Source organism: Molossus molossus, unplaced genomic scaffold (assembly GCF_014108415.1).
Source record: "Molossus molossus isolate mMolMol1 unplaced genomic scaffold, mMolMol1.p scaffold_m16_p_20, whole genome shotgun sequence".
NCBI classification, from domain to species: domain Eukaryota; kingdom Metazoa; phylum Chordata; class Mammalia; order Chiroptera; family Molossidae; genus Molossus; species Molossus molossus.
In genome coordinates, this window is record NW_023425356.1 from 37,758,205 (window position 1) to 37,781,794 (window position 23,590).

General features: G+C 40.1%; 1 protein-coding gene across 1 annotated transcript; it reads left to right on the plus strand.

The window, feature by feature from the left end:
* The first annotated feature begins 349 nt into the window (after positions 1-349).
* FLVCR1 (FLVCR heme transporter 1) lies at positions 350-22,960 on the plus strand. The gene is made up of 10 exons (XM_036273154.1): positions 350-1,220; positions 6,516-6,660; positions 13,579-13,719; positions 15,091-15,158; positions 15,816-15,919; positions 17,467-17,577; positions 18,257-18,362; positions 18,591-18,702; positions 21,844-21,911; positions 22,082-22,960. The coding sequence occupies exons 1-10, from the start codon at positions 483-485 to the stop codon at positions 22,154-22,156; spliced, it is 1,668 nt and encodes a 555-aa protein (XP_036129047.1). The 5' UTR covers positions 350-482; the 3' UTR covers positions 22,157-22,960.
* The last annotated feature ends 630 nt before the right edge of the window (positions 22,961-23,590 follow it).

The window sequence follows — 23,590 nt, forward strand, 5'->3', positions numbered from 1 at the left end:
TGTTCCTCCCGCTCCCTCGTTGCCCACCGGGAGTTGCCCAATCCCCCGCCGCCTCGTTCCAGTCACCCCCAGGTCTGAGGACTCCTTCCAGCGCTGCCTCGGCCTCAGCTAGGGGGCGAACTTGCTCCCGCCCCGCCCTTCACGGAAGCTCCCAATTGGTTCCCGCGCTAGGCGAAGTCGCCCGCTGATTGGCCGGTGGGCCGTCAGCATGCGGTTCTACGACACTCTGGGGCGAGGCCTGGCGCGGGGTGACTGTCGGCCCCGCTGGGGGCGTGGGGAAAATTACTTCGCTTGTGGATCCTGGCTGCGTGTTTTGCGATTCTTGGCTCCCATTGGGCTTCACTCCACCGGAGAAAGAGCCACAGGAGCGGTGGGCCAAGAGGTTGGGGTTGGGGTGCAGGGAGGGCCTCGGGTGCTGGGCGGCGGGTGCAGGGCCGGGGAGGAGGCTGGGGGCGTGAGGCAGAACCCGGGGGCCCAGGGACATGGCGCGGCCCGACGACAAGGAGGAGGAAGCGGTGGTGCCCGGGCACCCGCCTGCGACAGGACACTTCCCGGTTCCCGGGGGCTCGCCAGCCGGGAAGATGAGCGCGGAGCCGCAGAACGGGCCCAGAGCCGGCTGCCTGGCCCTGAATGGGGTCCCTCGGGACAGCCCCGCGCCCGTCTCGGGAGCCCTGGGCAGGCCGCAGACTCAGCTCACCGCGGAGGAGGAGACCCAGGTTCGGCTGCTAACCGCGGTTCCCGGGGAGGAGCCCCCAGGGGCCGAGGGCTCCCCGGCGCCACTGACGGCGCTCTCCACGCGGCGCTTTGTGGTGCTCCTGATCTTCAGCCTGTACTCGCTGGTCAACGCCTTTCAGTGGATCCAGTACAGCATCATCAGCAACGTCTTCGAGGGCTTCTACGGCGTCTCCTCGGTGCACATCGACTGGCTGTCCATGGTGTACATGCTGGCCTACGTGCCCCTCATCTTCCCAGCCACCTGGCTGCTGGACACCAGAGGCCTGCGGCTCACCGCCCTGCTGGGCTCCGGCCTCAACTGCCTGGGCGCCTGGGTCAAGTGCGGTAGTGTGCAGCAGCATCTGTTCTGGGTCACCATGCTGGGCCAGTGCCTGTGCTCCGTGGCCCAGGTGTTCATCCTGGGCTTGCCCTCCCACATCGCCTCAGTGTGGTTTGGGCCCAAAGAGGTGTCCACGGCTTGCGCCACCGCCGTGCTAGGCAATCAGGTAAGGACTAGCATGGTAGATAAAAATCGGATCTTTGAAGGACCAGATAAAGTCCTAGGCCATGTAAGCTAGGCATATGGATAGACGCTCAGGAGGTTGTCTATAAATGAAGGCGATAGGAGGTAGCCTTGGGTTAAAGAGGGATTTTGATCCATTTGTAAGGACAGAACTTTGAAAACCAGTTTAAAGTGAGCACTTTATCATTTTGCTTTGAGAGTTACCTATAAAATAATTAACTGAATTGGCCCTTCTATGCCTGACATAGAAAACTTGTCAGTGCAGTAATGAATGAAACTTGGGTAGGTATTATTTTTGTCCTCACCCCCAGTGTATTTGCAAAAGAGGTGTTGGACTCTGGAACGGTTGTTCCCATCAGAGTGGTCAATGTAAAGAGCCCTGTTTAATTTTATATAGTAGCAGTCAGCAGAGTGCCTGGTACATAATGGACACTTATAAATGACTGCTAAATAAATGTTCTAGTGGTAAAGACCTCCTAACATCCTTTAATCCAATTGCCAATTTTTAACAGTAAGAAATCACGATCTTGGAATCATTGTAAAAGGGTGGCTTACATTGCCAATTCTCCATTAAGGTGCTTCCTAGTCTTTTCTAACACCGTAGGTCCAAATTCCATTAACATTACTAGGTAGAATGTCTTGTGTGGTATTTTTTAAATTGTAGATTGATTCTTTTAATGTAATTTAAAATTTGCTTTTGGAGTCTGATGATACTTTATGTATATTGTATTCAGCTTGAGGAGAATCTAGTTAAAAATCTGTATACCAAAAACTTCTCTCTCTGTACATATATTGCTACATGTAGCTATGTAACAAACGGATGCTACTTTCTTCCAGTCCAATACTTGTTTCTAGATCACAAGATTTTTACTTAAAAATCCATGAGAAAAGACAGACTCTGCCCTGGCCGGTTTGGCTCAGTGGTTAGAGCGTTGGCCTGTGGTCCAGAGAGACCCGGGTTCGGTTCCTGCTAAGGGCATGTACCTCGGTTGCAGTTTGTCCCCGGCCCTGGTTGGGTCGTGCGGGTGGCAGCCACTTGATGTGTCCCTTTCACGTCGATGTTTCTCTCTCTCTTCCTCTCTTTCCCTCCCACTCTATCTGAACAAAAAAAAAAAAAAGGAAAAATGTCCTCGGGTGAGGATAAAAAAAAAAAAAAAAGACAGACTCTACATGCTTATTGCTTTATAGTTATTTGCTTTCTCTAAAAGTACAGAAGGGGTAGCTTGAACTATAGTTGTGCATCCAAAATAATTTAGGACCAATATTTTAGTTGTTTGCTTCTGCATGCTTGGATAGGAAAGGTTTACTGAAAGTACTTTACATTTATAAAATTATATTCAAGATTAAGACTTCATTGAGTATGACATAAATATTGTCAACTCCATAACTATGGATTATCTATTTCATGGATAATAAATGGAAACGTTTCTCACAGCCAGATTTCCCTCAAACACTCAGCACACCTCTGGGCCTCCTTCCTATTTCTACCTAGGTGTTCTCATCCTTCCTTGATTCCAGTAGTTGTGCACTTGCTGATGACCCCCAAGTGTGCAACTTCAGCCTAGATTATGGTGTGACCATTTATAATAATATCGAACATTATGCAGCACTCACTAAATAAAACCTGGCACAATTTTAAGTCCTTTACATGCATGTGTCATTTAATATAATAATTTAAGGTAGAGACTGTTACTCCCCATTTTATAGGTATGAAACTGAGACTTGAAGGGATGAAATTATTTTCTGAAAGTCTCACAGCTAATTAGTGGTGGTATTCACACTCAAGTCTGTCTGACTCCTGAATCCTAGCTTTAAATGACCTATCTAATACTGCCAGGTCTTCTACCTGAGCGGACCTTTTAAAACACAGACCAGATCTTGTCGTTGCCCAGCTTTGAATTTGCCAGTGATTTCCTATAGTACTTAAAATCTAAACTCTACTTTGAATTACAAAACCTTACTAATGCCCTGGCCAGTTTGGCTCAGCGGTTAGAGCGTCGGCCTGCGGTCCGGAGAGACCCGGGTTCGGTTCCCGCTAAGGGCACGTACTTCGGTTGCAGTTTGTCCCCGGCCCTGGTTGGTCGTGCGGGTGGCAGCTACTCGATGTGTCCCTTCATGTCGATGTTTCTCTCTCTCTCCCTTCCTCTCTCTCCCTCCCACTCTATCTGTACAAAAAAGAAAAATATTCTCGGGTGAGGATAAAAAAAAAAAAAAAAAATCAAAACCTTACTAATGTGTCTTATTTGGTTCCTTAAACAATAGTAAACTTGCAATTTGCATAAGCACCTTTGCAGAAATATTCTCTCTGCCTGGAATGTTCTTCCTGCTTAAGATGACATTATTACATCCTTATTCTCATTGAGCTCTCAGTTTAAATTCGTTTTAAATATCAGTGGCAATTCTTGACAATTCCATATAGAGTTGCCCAGTCATTCTCTTATTGCATCATTATACTTTAATTCTCCATGTGGTGCTTATCACTGTCTGATATATTTACATGTTTGTATATTAATAGTTCTTTGTTACTAATTTCCCATCCCCACCATTAGATTGTAAGCTTTATGAAAATAGGCCCGAGGTCTGAATGTACCCAGCTGTATCACCAGCTTTATTACAGTGCCTGGCACATTGTAGAGTCTCCATAAAATTTTGTTGAATATATGGATGAGTTTCAGAATCAGAGATTCTGGCCAGCTGGATATTCCACTTGGATATCACATATGACCCAATGATCAAAATTAACTTTGTCTCCTAGCTCATTTCTTTAAATGTCTGCTGCCACTATCTTAGCTTTGGCTACCTGCAGCCCTCACCTAGAGCTTGCTAACTGACCTTTCCATCTGAAGCTCTTGCTCTCTTCCCTCTATTGTCCACATTCATTCAGAGTGGTCTTTCTAATAACAGATCTGTCTGGGGTCTGCCCCTGCAGTGGCTTCCATTGCCCTTAAGATAAAATTCAACTGTCTAAGGTGACTTTTTTTTTTTTTTTCATTTATCTTTAGATAGAGTGGGAGAGAGGGAGGAAGAGAGAGAGAGAGAAACGTCAATGTGAGAAAGACACATCGACTGGTTGCCACCCACACAACCCCAACCAGGGCCGGGGACAAACTGCAACCGAGGTACGTGCCCTTAGCAGGAACCGAACCCATGTCTCTCTGGTCCATGGGCCGACGCTCTAACTGCTGAGCCAAACCAGCCAGGGCTAAGGTGACTTTTTATATGCCCTTCTGGTCCCAGGATTATGGCCAGAGGGATAGCAAGGTCACCAAGAATAATTTGGAGGTTGCCAAGGACTTGTTTTAAAGTGTTTTCAAGTCTGACCGAGAACTCTGACATTTAGGGGGAAAAATATTCAAACTGTCTATTGTGAAAATGTATGATCCTCTGGCTCAGCCTCCTGTCAACTGCTCAGCTTCACCCTTCTCCACAGCCCATTCTTACACGCATACTCTTTCTCTGCTCTGAGGGAAATTGTTGCTCTGTTTACAGTTTCTCACAAGGTCATGCTCGCTCCGTCCTTTGATGACGCTTTGGCTGAGAACACTTGACTTCACTTGGCTAACTCCAAGTTGTTTTTTTTATCCTCACCCGAGGGCATTTTCCACTTTTGTTCAGATAGAGTGGGAGGAGAGAGAGGAAGAGACAGAGAGAGAGGAGAGAGAAACATCAATGTGAAAGGGACACACAGAGTGGCTGCCTGCCGCACAACCCCAACCAGGGCTGGGGATGAATCACAACCGAGGTACATGCCCTTGACTAGAATCGAACCTGTGATCCATCATTGGTCCATGGGCCGATGCTCTAACTGCTGAGCCAAACAGCCAGGGCTAACTCCAATTTCTTATTCAGATCTTTGCTCCTCCAGAAACTTCTGAACTCCAAGTCTGTACAAGGTGTTCCTCCAAAGTACTCTTTTAGCTAGGGTGACTGTATGTTCCAGTTTGCCTGGAAAAGTTCAGTGTCAACTGTTGTCCAGCATAATTACTCCCGGCATCCCTTTCACTCTATAAATAGTGTTCTTGTTTGGATCATAAATTATTTCATCTTCCCAGTCTTATCACCCTCTAACTCTCCATCACAGTATTATATTTACCACACTCTCTTGTAATTACCTGTTTAATTGTCTCAGTTCATTTTTTTGTAAGGGAACAAGTGAAATATTTGGTAAGTGGTATCGATGTGAGAGACATATCAATTGATTGGTTGCCTTCCGCACAACCCTGACTGGGACTAGGGATCAAACCTGCAACCCAGGTACGTGCTGTTGACCAGGAATCAAACCTATGACCCTTTGGTCCGTGGGCTGATGCTCCAACCACTGAGCCAAACCGGCCAGGGCTCACTTAGCATATTTTCAAAGTTCATCATGTTGTAGCATGTGTCAGTACTTCATTCTTTTTATGGCTGAAGATTTCATTGTATGGATATACCACACTTTTGTTTATCCATTCATTTGTTGATGGACATTTGTGTTGTTTCCACCTTTTGGCTATTGTGATTAGGGCTGCTTTAATATTCATATACAGTAGTCAATATTTGTTTGAAAACCTGGTAAGTAGCTAGGAATGGAATTGCTTGGTCATATGGTAATTCTGTGTTTCACTTGTTAAGGAGCTGCCAAACTTTTCCACAGTGACCACATTATTTTACAATCCCACTAGCAGTGTGCATGGTTCCAGTTTCTCCATATCTTGCCAACATTTGTTATGTTTCCATTTATTTTCCTATTATAGTAGATATGAAGTGCTAGCTCATTGTGGTTTTGATTTGCAATTCCCTAATGACTAATGATATTGAGCATTTTTCCATGTGTTTGTTGGACATTTGTATATCTTCTTTAGAGAAATGTCTATTCAAATCCTTTGCCTATTTTTGAATTGGGATGTTTGTCTTTTTGTTGTTGAGTTACAAGAGTTCTTTATATATTTGGGATAATAGACCCTTATCAGATATATGATTTACAGATATTTTCTCCCATTCTATAGATTGTCTTTTCTCAGTCTTATTTTGCATATTCTTATTCCCCTTTTTGATTGTAAGCATCTAACTTTATAGCAGTATCATTCAGATTACAGGTTAATGCTTATTGATAGGGAAGATATCCATTAGCAGTTTCTCTTTAACAATGCAATTGTAAAATGACATTCAAACATGGTGCTTTAGAGTTTACAAAAACACTTTACATACACTAGCTGTCCTTTTTGTGTTGTATTGATTGGCAGTATGTATTTTTTTTCTCTTCTAATAATAGCTGTTAACAGGACTGTTTATTTTACAGCTTGGAACTGCAGTTGGCTTTTTGCTACCACCAGTGTTAGTGCCCAACATACAGAATAACACAGATCTTTTGGCTTATCATATCAGTGTCATGTTTTATGGAACATCACCTGTCGCCACACTTTTATTTATTTTAACAGTAATTGGTAAGTGAATTACTTTCCCTAAAGCCTAAGTAGATAAATGCATGACAAACATATGAAAAGAAAAATAACCAATTCTGAAAATTTTTATTGCTATCTCAAATGCCATTTGCTTGTTTCATTCTTGCTGTAACCCTGCCTTGCTCAGGTAATGAATGTTACAGCTCTAGAGCTGTTATGGTCCATCTACTTTAATATTGTGAAGGGCTCGAAGACTAATTCATCTCACTTATCTCCCTACTAACTTTTCTTCCCTGATAACTGTTGGTTTCAAACATATTACCTGCCTCCTCTTTGCATATTTCCCTACATGTTCTGCATCTTTTGCTAACCTAGCCAGGAACAAGTTCTTGCCAAAGCTTTGAAACAAGGCAAATAGGTTACAACCTTCCTTTTCATGATAAATCCATCTGAGGATCCTGAAGTTAACAATTGATGGGATCCGGAAATGTTGACCAGTGAATGATCCTGGGCAGTGGCAAGCTGTTCAGCAGAATTTCAAACCGTGGCAACTATCTACTTATTAGGCCACCCCAGCAAAGCTCTGCTGCCGCCGTCCATCACTGAGTCCTCTCGTCGGGGCCTGTCTCTTGAAGCAGTCAGTCAGAATCAGCTGCAAGCAGCCATCATCAGTTTGGAAGAAGGTTTGGGAAGGTCTGCTTTTTAAAGTTTATTTTTAATGGGAAGCAATTTTGATTTCAGGGAAAAGGATAGGTAAAGTTTATTTAGGTAATATAGCTACTTACATAACTGTAACACCGCCCTTTAGGCCCTCAGTATATCTGAAATGAATTTGAGGAGGAAGGAACTTTGAAGTTGAAAGGCCATCTTTTAATCATTAAAATTTACAGTTAAATCAGAGTTTTAATTTATATATTAATTTTTACCATGGTTATAATAGTAATGAAAAATTTGCCCTGGCCAGTTTGGCTCAGTGGTTAGAATGTTGGCCTGCGGTCCAGAGAGACCCGGGTTCAGTTCCCACTAAGGGCACGTACCTCGGTTGCAGATTGTCCCCGGCCCTGGTTGGGTTGTGCGGGTGGCAACTATTCGATGTGTCCCTTTCGCATTGATGTTTCTCTCTCTCTCTCTCCCTCCACTCTATCTGCACAAAAATGTGGAAAGATGTCCTCAGGTGAGGATGAAAAAAAAAGAAAAATTTAAGTTTTATGATCTCCAAATATGAAATCCTCTGTTTTCAAAGAAAGTAATGCAGAAGACTAGTATTTTGATAGAGACTGCCTTTATAAATGAACCTCAGGATCCAGGTGTGGGAAGCTCAGCCCACATATTTAATTTCTCTTAAGATAATGAACAAAATATTTTCTTAGTAGCATAAAAAATATTCTGTCCTATCCAGTTCACTTATAAGGTTGTTTTTCATGTTTCAGTTAGTGAGTGGCATATTTGCTGTGTGCAGACTACCGAAAAGGACACATTTTCCCTGTATTATTTGAGTAGTTTAAGAAAGTTTTAAAATAAGTCTATATTTTTTAAAAACAAGCTCTTTTTTATTTTTTATTTTTTTGTTAATCCTTACCCAAGGATATTTTTTCTATCATTTTTTTTAGAGAGAATGGAAGAGAGGGAGAGAGGGAGAGAGAGAGAAACATCAATGTGAGAGAGACACATCAATCAGTTGCCTCCTGACTGGGCCAGAGATCAGACTTGCAACCCGGGTATGTGCGCTTGACTGGGAATTGAACCTGAGACCCTTCTGTGTGCAGGTCGGCACACTAACCACTTAGCCACACCGGCCAGGTCTAAAAACAAACTTTTAACTATATTTTTCTGATAGCCATAGTTGATTTGCTGGATGAAGTATAGTTCATATACATTTTGCATTAATGGGCCCTTTATTAGCAATAGGGATTATTAAAATATAAAATTTTAATATTATATTTCCTTCGATTGCTTATGAATCTTCATATAAATTATGGTTTTTCTTTTTTAAAAAATTTTCCTCAGTTTTCTCTTTGAAAGAAGTGAGAGAGTAATAGATTATATGTGTATCTATATATATCTATATATACACATACATATATGGGATGCTACAAATGAAAGATTTTTATCTGTTAAGGAAGGAGGACAAAAACAAAAAACAATAATAGGTGTGACCATTGACATATCACCCTGTGTTAGTGGAGAAATTAAAAGAGAACTATGTACATAATTACTTATTTGTGTACTCATGGCTTATAATAGAAATGGGGGTGAGGGAGAATGGAAAAATGGACTGGAAATGGAATAGGAAGAAAGCGCTTATTGTCAATTTTTGCTTAGAGACTTATACTCTTAATCTTAGGATACCAAGCATAGTATAAAAGCAAGATAATATACAGTTGGTTTGTAAATGTGTTTGTTAGGTTGAAAATTGTGACATTTAAATTGAAAATTTGCCTGTTTTCCAATATCCAAATATTTGCTATTGAGGAAAATTTGGGTTATTTACAAAGTCCTCACCCTGGCTGGTGTGACTTAGTGGTTAGAGAATAAGCCCACAAAACAAAGGGTCATGGATTCGATTCCTAGGCAAGGGCACATACCTGGGTTGCAGGTTTGATCCCCAGCCCCCATTGGGGCATGTGCGGGAGGCAACCAATTTGTGTGTCTCTCTCACATCAATGTCTCTCTCTCTTTCTCTCTCTCTCTCTCTCTCTATCTCTCTCTCCCTCCCTCCCTCCCTCCCTCCCTCTCTCTCCCTCCCTCCCTCCCTTTCATTCTATCTAAAAGTCAATGGAAAAAATATCCTTGGGTGAGGATTAAAAAAATAATAATAATAAAAGTCCTTACTTACTGAAAGGTCTTTAGTTACTAAGAGACAGTCCTACTTACCTCTAAATTATACCCATAAACACTTTGGAAGCCCAGCCAAATCCTGTGAAATAACTTAGGTTGCTGATGTTTTCAGCAACATGACATATACTAAATTGGTACCTAGCAGTACCTAACGTACTGTCTTGAGGGGTCATGCTGTGTATGTAATTCCTTTACCCTTCCTCATGGAACCTGAGTGTAATCCATCTAACATTTCTAAATTAACCCAAGCCTTCCACTGAATGTGCACTACTACCCCCTTCTTTTTGGGAGAACTCTGTTATGGCCTCTAACATTTGATTATTTGATATGTATCAAATATGCTTAAAGATATGCTATATGTTTATCTCATTCAATCCTCACAGCCCTGTGAGGGCGACACTGTAATTATCATTCCTATTTTATAGATGAGGAAACTGAGGCAGAATTTAAATAAATTTACCAGTGGTTGCAGTTAGTAAATACTGAAGATGAAATTTGAGCCTAGGCAATCTAACTCCATATATAAAATGTTCTATATATATATAAATATACCATTTTAATTTTTACTTAATCTTATTTTTGTTTCAATTCAAATTCTTGTATAAATGGTCATGCTGTTGTATTTGAAAGCTATATAGCAGAGCAATAGACTATGTTACTTAACTCAAGTGTGCCAATTAAAGTCTTTACCATCCTGATTCAGTCATCCTGATTGAGTGGATGCCAAAAACAAAACCAATGCTAATCAAAATGTTGAATGTTGAGGTACTTACACACATGAGTGTATCCATGTATGCATACTTTTTTTTTTTTTTTTTTTTTTGTCCTCACCCGAGGACATTTTTCCATTTTTTGTTCAGATAGAGTGGGAGAAGGAGAGAGAGAGAGAAACATCGATGTGAAAGGGACACATCGAGTGGCTGCCACCCGCACGACCCAACCAGGGCCGGGGACAAACTGCAACCGAGGTACATGCCCTTAGCAGGAACCGAACCCGGGTCTCTCTGGACCGCAGGCCGACATTCTAACCGCTGAGCCAAACCGGCTAGGGCCATGTATGCATACTTTTACTTCTGATTCTTCTAGTCAGGATATTTATATGTAGGCTGCTATTGTAAACTTTTCACAGAAATATATTTTATTTAGTCTATAAGAATTTCAAGCTCCTGAGATAAAGGTAGTCTCTGATTTTTAAAAATAAATATTCCTTGAGATATATTTTTTCTTTTTTTTTTCAAAGAAGACAGTGTATTTTGTGTAGCACTCAATAATTACAGAATTCCTTTATGTGTATCATATCAGATAGCTTGTTATTTTCATTTTATGGATGAGAGAGCTACAGTCAAAGACAGGAACTGACTTCTACAGAGACAGTGCCAGGATTCAAACCTAATGAGTTAATATGTGTAATGTCTGCTTGACTCACACAGGGACAGACAATGACATGGAAAGATAATGTTATTATCTACCTTCAAAAAGTAGAAGTGGTCCTAAACAAAAGATTGGCTACTTCATCACGGGAGAAGTTTGAATGTGGTGCCCGCCCCCGGGTCCTTTGGCTTTTTTATATGCCTGTTGCCAGGGGTGGAGAATAACTGCTTTAATAGTTAATTACTTTATTGGCACACGTTTTTTTGTGGGGAAAAGAGAAGAGAGTAAGAAGGCAGTTTTTCAGTTTCAAAGGATAAGGAAAAAGCCGTATTTCATCTTTTTCAAATACAGTACAGCTTAAATAGGGTCACAGACCAATGGTTTTTTTGTCCCTTTTCTTTTCTCATATATTATTAAATTGTGTAGCTGGCAGATACAGGCCTGGTTTTGTTCGAAAGGGCAGGAGACTGCCCGAAACAAAAAATAACACTTCTACTCAGACAGTAAGTCCAGTGGGGTTAAAGACTATTAAGAATAGTTTTTATTTTGCATTTGAGTTCAGATTGGGGCCATTTAGACTTATTTTACCATAGTGAATAAAAACTTAAGAAAATGAAGACTCACTAAATATTCATGACTATCTTGCAGGCATTTTTGTATTCTAAAACTTTGTTGTACAACTGTGTGAGTTCCGTATCACCGATATTAATAAAAAGAGGTATCTCCTATTTTAACTAGGACACTCAGCAAAGGACAGCAGACTCCTCAACAGTGCAAGGAGCAGGTAGGGTGAAAGGAAGAGGAGGGATTGCAGCAACTTAAACATTGTGTGTCTCCCAGTCCTCCAATGTAAGGGTGTTAAAAAGTAAATACCTATGAGTCACGTCTCCTCTTGAAGTAGTTGTGAGACCTGTAAAAACAGAAGTCTGTTTTAGTTATATCATAATCAATGTTTTGGTGAATAAAGAACTTAGTTTTTTGTTTTAATTTTTAGCAGCAAACAGGAGAAATTAGAGAATTGCAGTATTATATGAAAGTTTCAAGGATGATTTCTTTCACAGTGATTTTCAAACCTGGCTGGGTATCGATAGCATTTGGAGAGTTTCATGTTTAATACCGATGCTCAGGTTCTGTGCTGGAGGTTCTGATTCTTTGAGTCTTGGATAGTCTCTTAAATCTGTATTATTTTAAAATTTCTACATGATTATGATTGACAACCGGGTCCATCAGCTCTAGCCCACTTTTGAACTACAAGGCAGGCCTACCTTGTTGGAAGATATAGCCACTATTAAAAAAGAGAGAAAAGACAAGAAAGAGAAAGAAGTCCTGATCTTTTAGAAAATATTACTTTTTCCTGAATCCAATACCCTATTTCATTGATTCTGAATTGTATATTTTTATCATGAAATCTCTGAAATCAAAATGCTTTTATTTTATTTTTTAACTTTAAAAAAAATTCTTACCTGAGGATATGTTTTTATTGATTTTAGAGAGAGGGGAAAGGGAAGAGAGACAAATAAACATTGATGTGAGCGAGAAACATTGATTGGTTGCCTCCCGTACACACCCTGACCAGGGATTGAACCCACTACCTGGGTATATGCCCTAACTCGAACCCACAACCTGTTGGTGTATGGGCTGACACTCCAACCAACTGAGCCACCCAGCCAGGGCCAAAATGCTTTTAATAATCAATGGCATCTAAGATGAACAAGTTCTAAAGGTCTGCTTTCCAACATCATGCCTATTATTAACAATACCATATTGTTAACTTAAAATTTAAGAGGGTATATTTCATGTTGTGTTCTTTTCACACACACAACAAAATCAATGGCATGTAACATTGGTGGCAACTGAGACATGATTGCATGAAAACCTTCTATTGATACCTGGCAAGATCACTGAGTACCAGTATCAGACCATCTTAGATTCAATAAAATATGATATTTTTCCTTTATTTTAATTTAAATTTTTGAGTCAGTGCTAAGACTAGGTTTTAATTTCTGATGTACCAAATTTTAGCAGTTCAGCTCTTCTATTAAGTAGTCTTGACTTCTGTAGTCAAACCCTACAGAAATCTCTCCCCAGGCACCTGCTGCAGGAAGTTAATAGATCCTTCCTTGCCCAGCTAAAGGGCAGTTTCTAAATGGCTGGCTGAGAAGCCTGTGAAATCTGTCTCTAACTCCATAGAAATGGGCTGTAGTAGGACTTATAGAATCAGAAACCATCACACAAAATCTACCCCTACATTTTTCCATATGCAGCTAGAGTGAGTCAGCAAGAAAGACCCAGCTCTGCTCCCATAAATCCACCTGGACCTCTCCAGGTCTAGAGGTGGAAGTGGATAGATGATAACATTTATGTCTGAGTTCAGAAGAAATAGTTACTAACTCAAGGCAGTCCTCTAAACGTTCAATAATATGTTGGCATGCTCTGATGTTACCTTTAATTATAAATGGAACTAAATTTAGACATAGAATTGTTGAATACTTAATATGATAAAGATTAATCTTGCTTAACGAAAAATGGGATAATCAGTGGGCAAGGTTTCGACATACTGTTAACGGTTTTGCAGTTCTGAACGGGCCAAATCTCAGTTTTAGTCCGTCTCAATGCCAAACTAGTCATCACTTAGATATTAGTGGAGAATGAAAAGTCTCACTATTGGACTTTCACTACCTCTTTAAACTTAATCTGAATTTAATCTGCTCACTAAGGAAGACCCATTTACATTTCCATGTACATTTCCAGCATTCAAAGAAAAACCTCAATATCCACCAAGTCCAGCTCAAGCAGCAATTCAGGACAGCTCCCCTAAAGAGTACTCCTACAAGGAATCAATAAGGAACCTATTTAAAAACATTTCTTTTGTCCTTCTATTGATCACTTACGGTAAGTGGTTTTCTTTTACCTTCTTTGATGTCTATATAAACCTTTGAGCATTGTAGATTCTTTTCATTTAATCTAGAGGTTTGCGCTTTCATTAATGAGGTAGGGTTGTTAACTCTATAAAAATAATGATGGCATAGTCATGCATTTACATTTTGAACTAAAAGCAAAAACTTCAGAACAGATTTTCTTGCATGTTTTAAAAATAAATGAATAGACCTCAAACAGAGAAGCACTGCCCTCTTGTGAGTTCTCACGGGTACTCGAGGTCCTTCCTGAGCTATAGTTATGACTGCTGTAAACGGGGGGGAAATGTTATCAACAATTGTTTTGTTTGACCCTGTGCAGAATAGCGTCTGTCCTGACTACTCGAGCAAAACGAGCCATTAAGGAGGTCACTTTGACCAGTTCTAACTTTAAGAAATTCTCAGATGCTCACCTTAACTCTGTAGTTTTGATTGCAGGTACCATCTCATTTGGTTCCCTTCAGAGATTTCTGACGGTTTATTTTTTGTTTCTTGTATTAACACGGTTTATGGTAACCACCCACAGCCCCCATATCTGCCTTACCGGCCTTCAGAAGTCACTCACTCCTATTTACTTTACATTATTGGGGGAGTACACACCCAAGCATATAATTGTTTTACAGGTTGTAACAAATTATGCCCTGACCTAAACTCTTACCATTTTACCAAGATCAGTTTCTTTTTTTAAAAAAATCTAATGAATTCCTATGTACCCACCATCACTTGGTTTCAACAGTTACCATATTTCATCGTTGTTGTTTTATCTATTTCCTCTCCATTTTTGCTGGACTATTTTAAAGCATATCCCAGGGGTTATAACATCTCATCATGAAATACTTCAGCATGCCACACTTCCTTTTCTCTATTTTGCTGGTTACCTCCACTGGTAATGTTGAATCTGAAACTCCTAACTAAGAAGTAGAGTGGTTCATATGATCTCTCAGGGCAAACTCATTTCTTTAGTCTGTCATTGAAGGTGGCTTCTTCCCTGTCTTCTTTTATCTCGCACTGTTTTCCCAATACAAAATTCTCTTTCAGCCAAATGTATAACCAACCTCCTGTCACAGACACACACTCACACATGCAAATGTGCCTCCACACGCTTTTATACTATTAGTTCTAGTCTCTGTAACTTTGTGCCGTTGTGTCTTGTACCTGAAATGTGCTCCTTTTGTTCCTGAAGCTGTTCCACAAGGGCTAGCTTGACAGTAATCTTACTTATTCATTTCATTCATTCATTCTGGAAAGGAATGGCAACATTGCATTTTTCACAACTCTCACAGAGAACACCATACCACTTTATGAACTGGTAAATGATACATTTGTAATTTTCTGCTTATTATTGTAGGGATCATGACTGGAGCATTTTATTCAGTCTCAACATTATTAAATCAGATGATACTGACATATTATAAGGTAAGCTTCTGCCTATATTGTACTGCATGCCTGGCCAAGAATTTTTCTTCAGCAGTAGAACTGCTGTTAGCATGATCATAAGATTAAAGATTTATGACCTTGTTGCTATAAAAGATTTATATTTGTTTTAATTGAGAATATATTCAATCCAGTTTATAAACACACACAATGGAAAGCAGAAGTTATTGTTTTGACAATACCTGCCTTTTTATTAGTATTCTTTTTTGAAGACACAGTGTAACTGGTTACATGGAAAAAGAAAAAAATGTTAAGGGAATCCAACATAAATATGAGGAAGTAAATATCAGGTTCTGACCTCTCTTTGCTTTTGAAAAGAGAAAGCAGTTGTAATATGTGAAAGCTGTCGGATTAACTTCCTTTTCAGACATCTGTGACTTAATTAAGAATTCTAACAAAAATCATTGCACTTATAATTATGGAGGAGCAAGAAAATTTTCCTTTTTGATTTCTCCATATTTTAAGGTTTCTTTTTTCTGGTTTGAAAATACAATGTCCTTTATACGTGCTCTACCTCCCCCCACCCCATCCTAAAACATTACCGAATCTTCCTGTTATATCGTATGCTTAATTATGTGATTATTTCCATTGATGGGAAGGTGAAGTGTCTGATTAACTTCCTATGAAACTCCTTTCAAGGGAGAAGAGGTGAATGCTGGCAGGATTGGGCTGACACTGGTAGTGGCTGGAATGGTGGGCTCCATTCTCTGTGGCTTGTGGCTGGACTACACCAAAACATACAAGTAAGTGGAGGTAGATACCTGTGCGGTGTACAGCCTTAGGTATTTTGGTTTTAAAGAAAACTTTGCTTTTCATTTAAAAAAATTAAAAAGTGTTATTCCTACAAGACATAGATTCTAGGCACTCAGGTTGCCTTCACTTCTGAATGTTTCTGTAGTCTATATATTGTCTTATTTTGTTGATCATATTTGTTTTACCTTTGAGAACTTGGATACATTACGAACCTCGTTCCCTCCCAGTAATACTCAAATAAGCCACTTGTGTTCTAAAACGAGTCCTTTCTGAGAAACATTTAGCTTCTGACAGAAATTTTATACTGCCCTTTTCTCACATTGTGAGCTTAAAAACAAACAAAAGTTGTTCTTTCCTATCAAAAAGATTATTATTGAGCATAAGGATTTTTTTTTGGTAAAATGTTTTGACTGAAGTACCCCCAACTACAGCACCACTTAACTATCATATAATACATAATATGAAAACACTCTATTAATTGTATATCTATATGGAATCCGCAAAATGCTAACACAGAAGGAAAAGTGAGTAATACCCCTGGGAGGTTGGGAAAGGGGTTTTAGAGGCAGCTCTTTTGCACTGGGCCTTAAAAAAATAGCTACATTTTTTAACAGGCAGAAACTTTCCATTTGCTTGGGAGGAATGCATGAGTGAATGCATGAAAGCGAGGTGAATAAATGGAATGAATAAAATATGGAACTGTATCCTGTGCACCTTCAAGGCCCAAGATATGTCTAATACCATTATCTAAACCCTTTGAATTACTTCTGATCTTGAATTCTCCAAGATCGTTCTCCTATAACTTAAGATAGCACCTGCTACATCTTCATTATTATGAAATAGTAGCTAGAGCGAAACTCATTGAATTTATGGATGAAGAGAGCATATGTAAAGGATTAAATTTATCACTAGTTTTGGTCCATTATATAATTGGAAAACTTGATAGGCATAGAAATGTGTTCTTTGTTGCCCTGGCTGTGTTCTCAGGTTAATTAGCCCTTGGCTAGGAATTGTGGCAAGCAGTATGGTCCCTGTCCTTAAGACACTTGTGGTCTAAATGGGGAAAACAAAGCATTCACATATAAAAAATTAAATAATAATGCAGACTAAAGTAGATGTCATAAATCCAATATATGTCAAGTGCCACTTATGTGGATAGTACAATGATAAGGAAATTTAGAAGAAAGAAACAATGTTGTAAGCTTCAATGGTTCGGAAAGGCATTTTGGAAGAGGTAGAATTTAATCCAAGACTTGAAATACCAATAGGGAACCATCCCATTTGAAGACATAAAAATGATTTTATCCATATGAATATTCCTTCCTGTATGAACATTAGATATGGTGTGGTTTTGTTGTCTGTTGCTGTTGAAATTTAAGCTTTGAAGTCCATGCTTTGGTGGAAATCTTTCCCATAGATAAGGAAAACCTGATCTTGAAAACTAAAGTATTTATTTACTGTATGGACAGAGCTGTGGCTAATCACGTGGTTATGTGCTTAGGACAAAATACTAACAATTTTTTTGTTTTTGTTTTAGACAGACTACTCTGATAGTTTACATTTTGTCTTTTATTGGAATGGTTATATTTACTTTCACACTGGATCTTGGATACATTATCATCGTATTTGTTACTGGAGGGGTGCTTGGGTAAGCCTCAAATGTGTTTAGGAGGGTTAATAGCATGCTATTATAATTTTGAAGTACTATTACTGGGGTTTTTATTTTATTTTTTAAGGTATATTTTTATTTATTTTAGAGAGAGAGAGAGAGAAAGAAGCATCGATGTGAGAGAGGAACATTCATTGGCTGCCTCCCGCATGCTCGCTGACTGGTAATCGAACCGGAGACCTTTTGGTATACGGGACGAGGCTTAACCCACTGAGCCACACTGGTGGCAAGGCTACTGTGGTTTTTAATTTTTAAAGTTCTTCCAAGGGTTCTTTAACATTTTAAACTTTAAAAGCTTTATCCTGTGCATATAAATGTGTAATTCTTTAGAAATATAAAAAATAGTTTAAAAAATTTTTTTGGTATATGTAGGTGAAAAATGGATAAGCCTTACTTAGTCCAAGTAACTTTATTTAGAAAAACAAGCAACTTAGAAAACTGGAGGTAAGTTTTTCTCAGGAAAAAAAAAATTGCTTTGCTTCTTAGTTCTTGTGAGCATGGGCCGATTAATGAATAATAATAGTGCCTTGCTTTCACATATCAACTTCAAGGTATTCCCTGATTTGATCATTAGAGTAGGCCTAAGAAGTAGAATGACTGCCTCAGTGTGTGATACTGTCCTCCTGGTAATTCTATAATTCCGGGTTGCGTTTCCTAGTTTCTTCATGACTGGTTACCTCCCCTTGGGCTTTGAATTTGCTGTTGAAATCACTTACCCTGAATCTGAAGGTACTTCGTCCGGTCTTCTCAATGCTGCTGCACAGGTAAACCTCTGACTGCCCTTCAACCTGAGATGGTTTGTTTACCGAATGTTCTAGTGGACGATGAGTTTGACCCTAGTTTTCGTTTTAAAAATTCCACCTTTCAATGAATGCTTCTAGAAGCCAAATCAGACAAATAAAATAGTTAAGAGACGTTCTGGAGAAAACGTTATACTTATATTTTTAAAAGCAAATTTGATAAAAAAAAATAATTCTCTTCTTTTATTTTAGATATTTGGAATTTTGTTCACACTGGCTCAAGGAAAGCTCATGTCAGATTATGGTCCTAGAGCAGGAAACATTTTCCTCTGCGTTTGGATGTTTGTAGGCATCGTTTTGACAGGTAAAGTAGGGTATTTTTCTGGCAAAAGTACTTGTACCAGGTTGTCTTTATGTTTCATTTTCGTGTATATTGATTCTGAATGGCTTGGCAGAACTCAAGACAAAAATGAGATAAAAAGCAGCGTATTATTTGTTTTCTTCCCACGATATGAATCTGTGACTTTATCTTTCAGTTTTCAAATTCAATACAATACAATCACTGTGCACAGAAAACAAAACAGTTGTAACAAGAGTCAGTAGAGAGCTGGAGTGAGCACACCCAGCCTCAGGTTCTGACTCTTCTGCTCACTAACTATGACTTCAGACAAGCGACTTAACCTCCCAGCCCTTCTTCCCCATTTCTGTGGCAGGGGTGCCAAAGCCTGCCTCAGAGGGTTGCTAAGGGGATCAGTGGAGGCGGCTCCGGAAAAGCTCCCAGTATAGTGTGGGCACCTAGGCCGGGCCAGCTCTTGTTAGCTATTATAACGTGGCGGTGGTGGTAAGAAGGCACATGGTGGCAGTAGAAATAGCACTGGGCATGGCTGGCCAGTTCTTACACTTCTGATTAGGTATAATCAGAATAGACGTGAGCAGGAACATGGATAGTGCCCATCTCCCGAGAAAGGACATGTTAAAGAACTGGGATCCACAGTTTGTCCAGACGTGTAGTGTAGAATTGGATTCAGAAGCACGATGTGTCCAGGAGTGCTCGCTGGCCCGCTCGGCTTCGCCTGTTATTTCACTTTGTCGTTTCTTCTGCATCTCTTCACCAAAAGCGAGACAGAATCTATCAGAAAGACGTGAATCCGGGCTTCTTTTTATGTTTATTGAATACCTGATCATTTTTTGTTTTGTTTTTTTGAAACCCCCAACATGAAATTCACCAGTGGTAAACATTTATTTTGGAAATACATAACCACCAAGGTCACTATCATTCCTTCATTGCATTTAAAGAGAGTGATGAATGTCCTTCAAGAAAAACATCCCACAGGAGCAGTTGAGGTCTTGCTCCCCGACATATGTTGTCAGTTTGGCTCAAATAAACTCTTATAAAAATTTTCTAAAACACACACACACACACACACACACACCCATCCTGCTTTGAGGCAGTTTCCCCCCTGTTCTCTTCAGTTAGTAAAATAAAACACACAAAACTGTGAAACAAGTAATACTTTCACTGCCTTGACGGCGCCTCTGTCATAAGAAATTCCATGTGGACTCTTAATTTCCAGGGAAGTAATGTCCGTCACATAGAGTGTTACTCTTGAACTGAAAATGGGAGCTGTGTTTTTGTTTTTAATCCTCACCTGAGGATCTTTTTTTCCATTTATCTTCAGACAGAGGGAGGGAGGGAATGTGTACCTCGGTTGTGTTCCGATCCCCGGCCCTGGTTGGGGTCTTGCGGGAGGCAGCCAGTTGGTGTGTCTCTCTCACATCGATGTTTCTCTCAGTCTATGGTTAACTACCACTTATACTAGTAACTCAAAATCTGTGTCTGCAGACCCTGGGCTCTTTACATCCAATCATGTATTTATCTCCAGACCTGGGTGTTCCATGGACTTTGTGTACTCAGTCTGTCCAGGACTGAACCCACCTTCCCATCACGTATTCCTTTTGTATTTTCAGTTTCAATTATTAGGATCATCGTCCATTCAATTGCCCAAAAGAGAAAACTCAAGTCACCCATTTTTTTCTTTCTCTCCTCCGTATGTTTGAGCACTTTTTTTTTTACCTGCCTTATATTCATCTTTTATATACTAGCAAACCACCAAGTCTTATTGGTTCTATTCTCAAGTATCTCTGAAACTTGTCCCTTCATCTCCATATTTCATACATGTATACCTCACCATCTCTCAGCAGGATTAAAGCCTCTTAACGGACCTTCCTGCCTCTAGCCTTGCTGCCAGTCATCATCCTCCACATAGCTGCAAGATTGGGCTCTCTATTACGCAGGCCTCTTACTAGTCCTAAAATTCATGTGTGCCCAAAGCTTCAAAAGACCAGTGTTCAAAATGTCAGAGCTTGGAGTAAGGAAAGGGTCATCGATCAAGAAGGCACAAGCTCAAGAAGATAGGGGTGCCTTAGATATTCCTCAAATCCATCTTAAGAGAGCCCAGAATTCAGGCTTCTTTTATGTCAAGGGATAGAAGGGCACAAAGTGATTGAGGACCCCAGACATCTGGGCGCCAACAGGGATCCAGGGAAGAGTGGGGGAATCTCTAAATCTCTTTGTTCCTGGTCCTCTGATGTCGGCCCCTGCTGATCTGAGCCTGCTCTTGAGGCTCCTTCAAATCCTTCATAAAGCGTCATACTTTTGTACATATTTTCCTACCTCCTCTGAAAGGCACTTCCTGGCAAGGGGCTGTTCTTTTCAAAGCTCAGGCCTCAAGCAGAATTCCTCTAATGATTAACATACTGATAGCAGGAGCTGTTTGCCTGGAAGCCATGGGAGGAATGCAGGCTAGAATTAAGATAGAGTCAGAGAGACTGAGAGAGTGTTTTACTCGGCTACAGTTCTGATAGTGTCCTCCCCTCTCAGATGCAGTGTAAATGCTTTACACAGTGTGCATGATGCCTACCAACCAGCTTCATGCTCTGCCACCTCCCTCACTGGTCCCCGACTACCTCTAGTGCCAACAATTGCCTAAGCTCTTCCAGTCCCAATGTTTGCAAACGCTGTGTTCCACCCTCCCAAAAGGCCTTTCTCTCTCCTCTCCTATGCTTGATAGGTTCCTACTCACTGTTCAAGTTTCAATTCAAGTATGTCTCCTCTGACAAGCCTTCTCTGATTTCCTCTGGCTAACATAGGCATGTTTTTCTCCCACGCTCCCACTAACTTTATACTAACTTGAATTATTGCAGTTATACAGTGTTGTAATTGCTTGCGTGTCCCTAGTTTGGAGGGTGCTTTAGGGAAAGAATTGCACTGTTCATCTTTGTATCCTTATTTCCTGGCATCCTGTATTTGTTCACTAATGAATGACTTGCTAAATAAGTTAATGACTTAGAGAGGTACTATTATTTGCTCAGACTACAAGGATGCTATTGAATATTATGCCATTTTAGTGTGCTAAATTTGACAATGTCAAAAAAGACTTTGCACTGCTTGGAGAAAAGTATAGTCACACATACTCTGTGGTAACTGCTGATGCTTCTGTTTCAGCATTAATCAAGTCTAAACTGAGAAGACACAATATAAATATAGGAATTCCGAATGGTGACATTAAAGCTGTAAGTAATAAATATTTTTGTGATTATACTACTGAGAAATATGTGAATAAAATAAATGTAAAACCAGTCTATTTCTCAGCTTTTTTTTTATTCCTTAGCCAACTATTGATCTGTCATAATGGTGTATGGCAGATGCTATATGTTTTCTTATCTTCTGATTCTTTCTACAGGTACCAGTGGACAGTCCCACAGATCGAGAATCAAAAACTGTTATGATGTCCAAGCAGTCAGAATCAGCAATTTGAGGTGAATATCATGTGATATATCATGTGATATTTGAGCTGTAAGGCTTGGTTTATAGGTTATGAGGAGTGGACACTTACTTGAAAATTACTGTATGACTCCTAAATTCAATCACTGTTTTGCCTAATTGTTAATTTAAGCAATATTTTGTTTAAATACTTTTGCTTACATCATTTTAACACACCATCTGTCTAACCAGTGTCCCATTTTTAGTCTTATATTGTCAATCTGACCATAAGCTTCTTGACATTTATTTTTCAGAAGTAAATGTTTTTCCTTTTTGTGGAAAATGGAAGCTTAGCTGGCTTTCTGAAGTGATCATGTGGAGGTCTAATCCCTTTAAGTTATATGAGAGTACATGCAATTTATATGTAAAAATACCCAATAGGACCACGTGTACAAAGCGTTCCTAATCGGCTCCCTTTCCAGCGTGGGAGCCCCTTAGTGAGAGTCCAGTGTAGCGACAGGACCCTTCTAATCCACCAAATGACTGTTGGGATGAGACCTCCGGATAACTGTTATGATTTTCCCATTTCTTGTATTCTTGTTATAAAGTGCTTTGTAACAGGTACTGTCAATGGCCATAAAACCATTCAGGGTACAGACGGAACCCATGACTTTGGTCTTACGTTTTAGTTAAGCTCAGGAGCCCGACACAGGCTCATTATCTTGACTTCTCTGCTATGCCATCTTATCATGGTAGAAATGGTAACACTGGCCCTGGCTGGTTTGGCTCAGTGGTTAGACCATCGGCCTGTGGACCAATGAGTCTCGGGTTCCATTCCAGTCAAGGGCACGTACCTCGGTTGCGGTTCATCCCAGGCCCTGGTGGGGTCATGCGATTGGCAACCAGTCATTGTGACTCTAGCCATATCGATGTTTTTCCCTGTCTCTCTTTCTCCCCCTCCCTCCCACTCTAACGGATAATAAGTAGAAAAACATCCTCAGGTGAGGAATTAAAAAAAAAGAAATGGTAACACTGTATTTTTTCACTCCAGTTTGAAATAGAGAAGTTTTGTACCCATTAGGTTTTTTACCTGCTCTTTTTTTTTTCTTTCTTTTTTCCCAATATATATTTTCTAGTAGGAAAATTTCATCCTGTGTGTTACTGGCTTTTCCATGATTTTTTGTATCACATCTTATACTTTTGCCTTGAAGATTCCTAAGATAAGGAAATCGGGGTGCTCCAGTCCAGTGGAGCCCTCTTAAGTGCTGTCTAGCGCTGGCTGCTGTGGCTCGGTTGGTGGAGCCTCATCCCATGCACCGAAGGGTGGCAGGTGCCGTTCCCAGTCAGGGCCCGCACCCTGGTCGCTCATTTGGGAGGCAACCAATCCGTGTTTCTCACATCCACGTTTCTCTCTCTTTTTTTTTTTTTTTTGACCTTGATTCAGTATCTTTACTTTTTACAGGTTGCACACCGACATCTCATTTCTTTT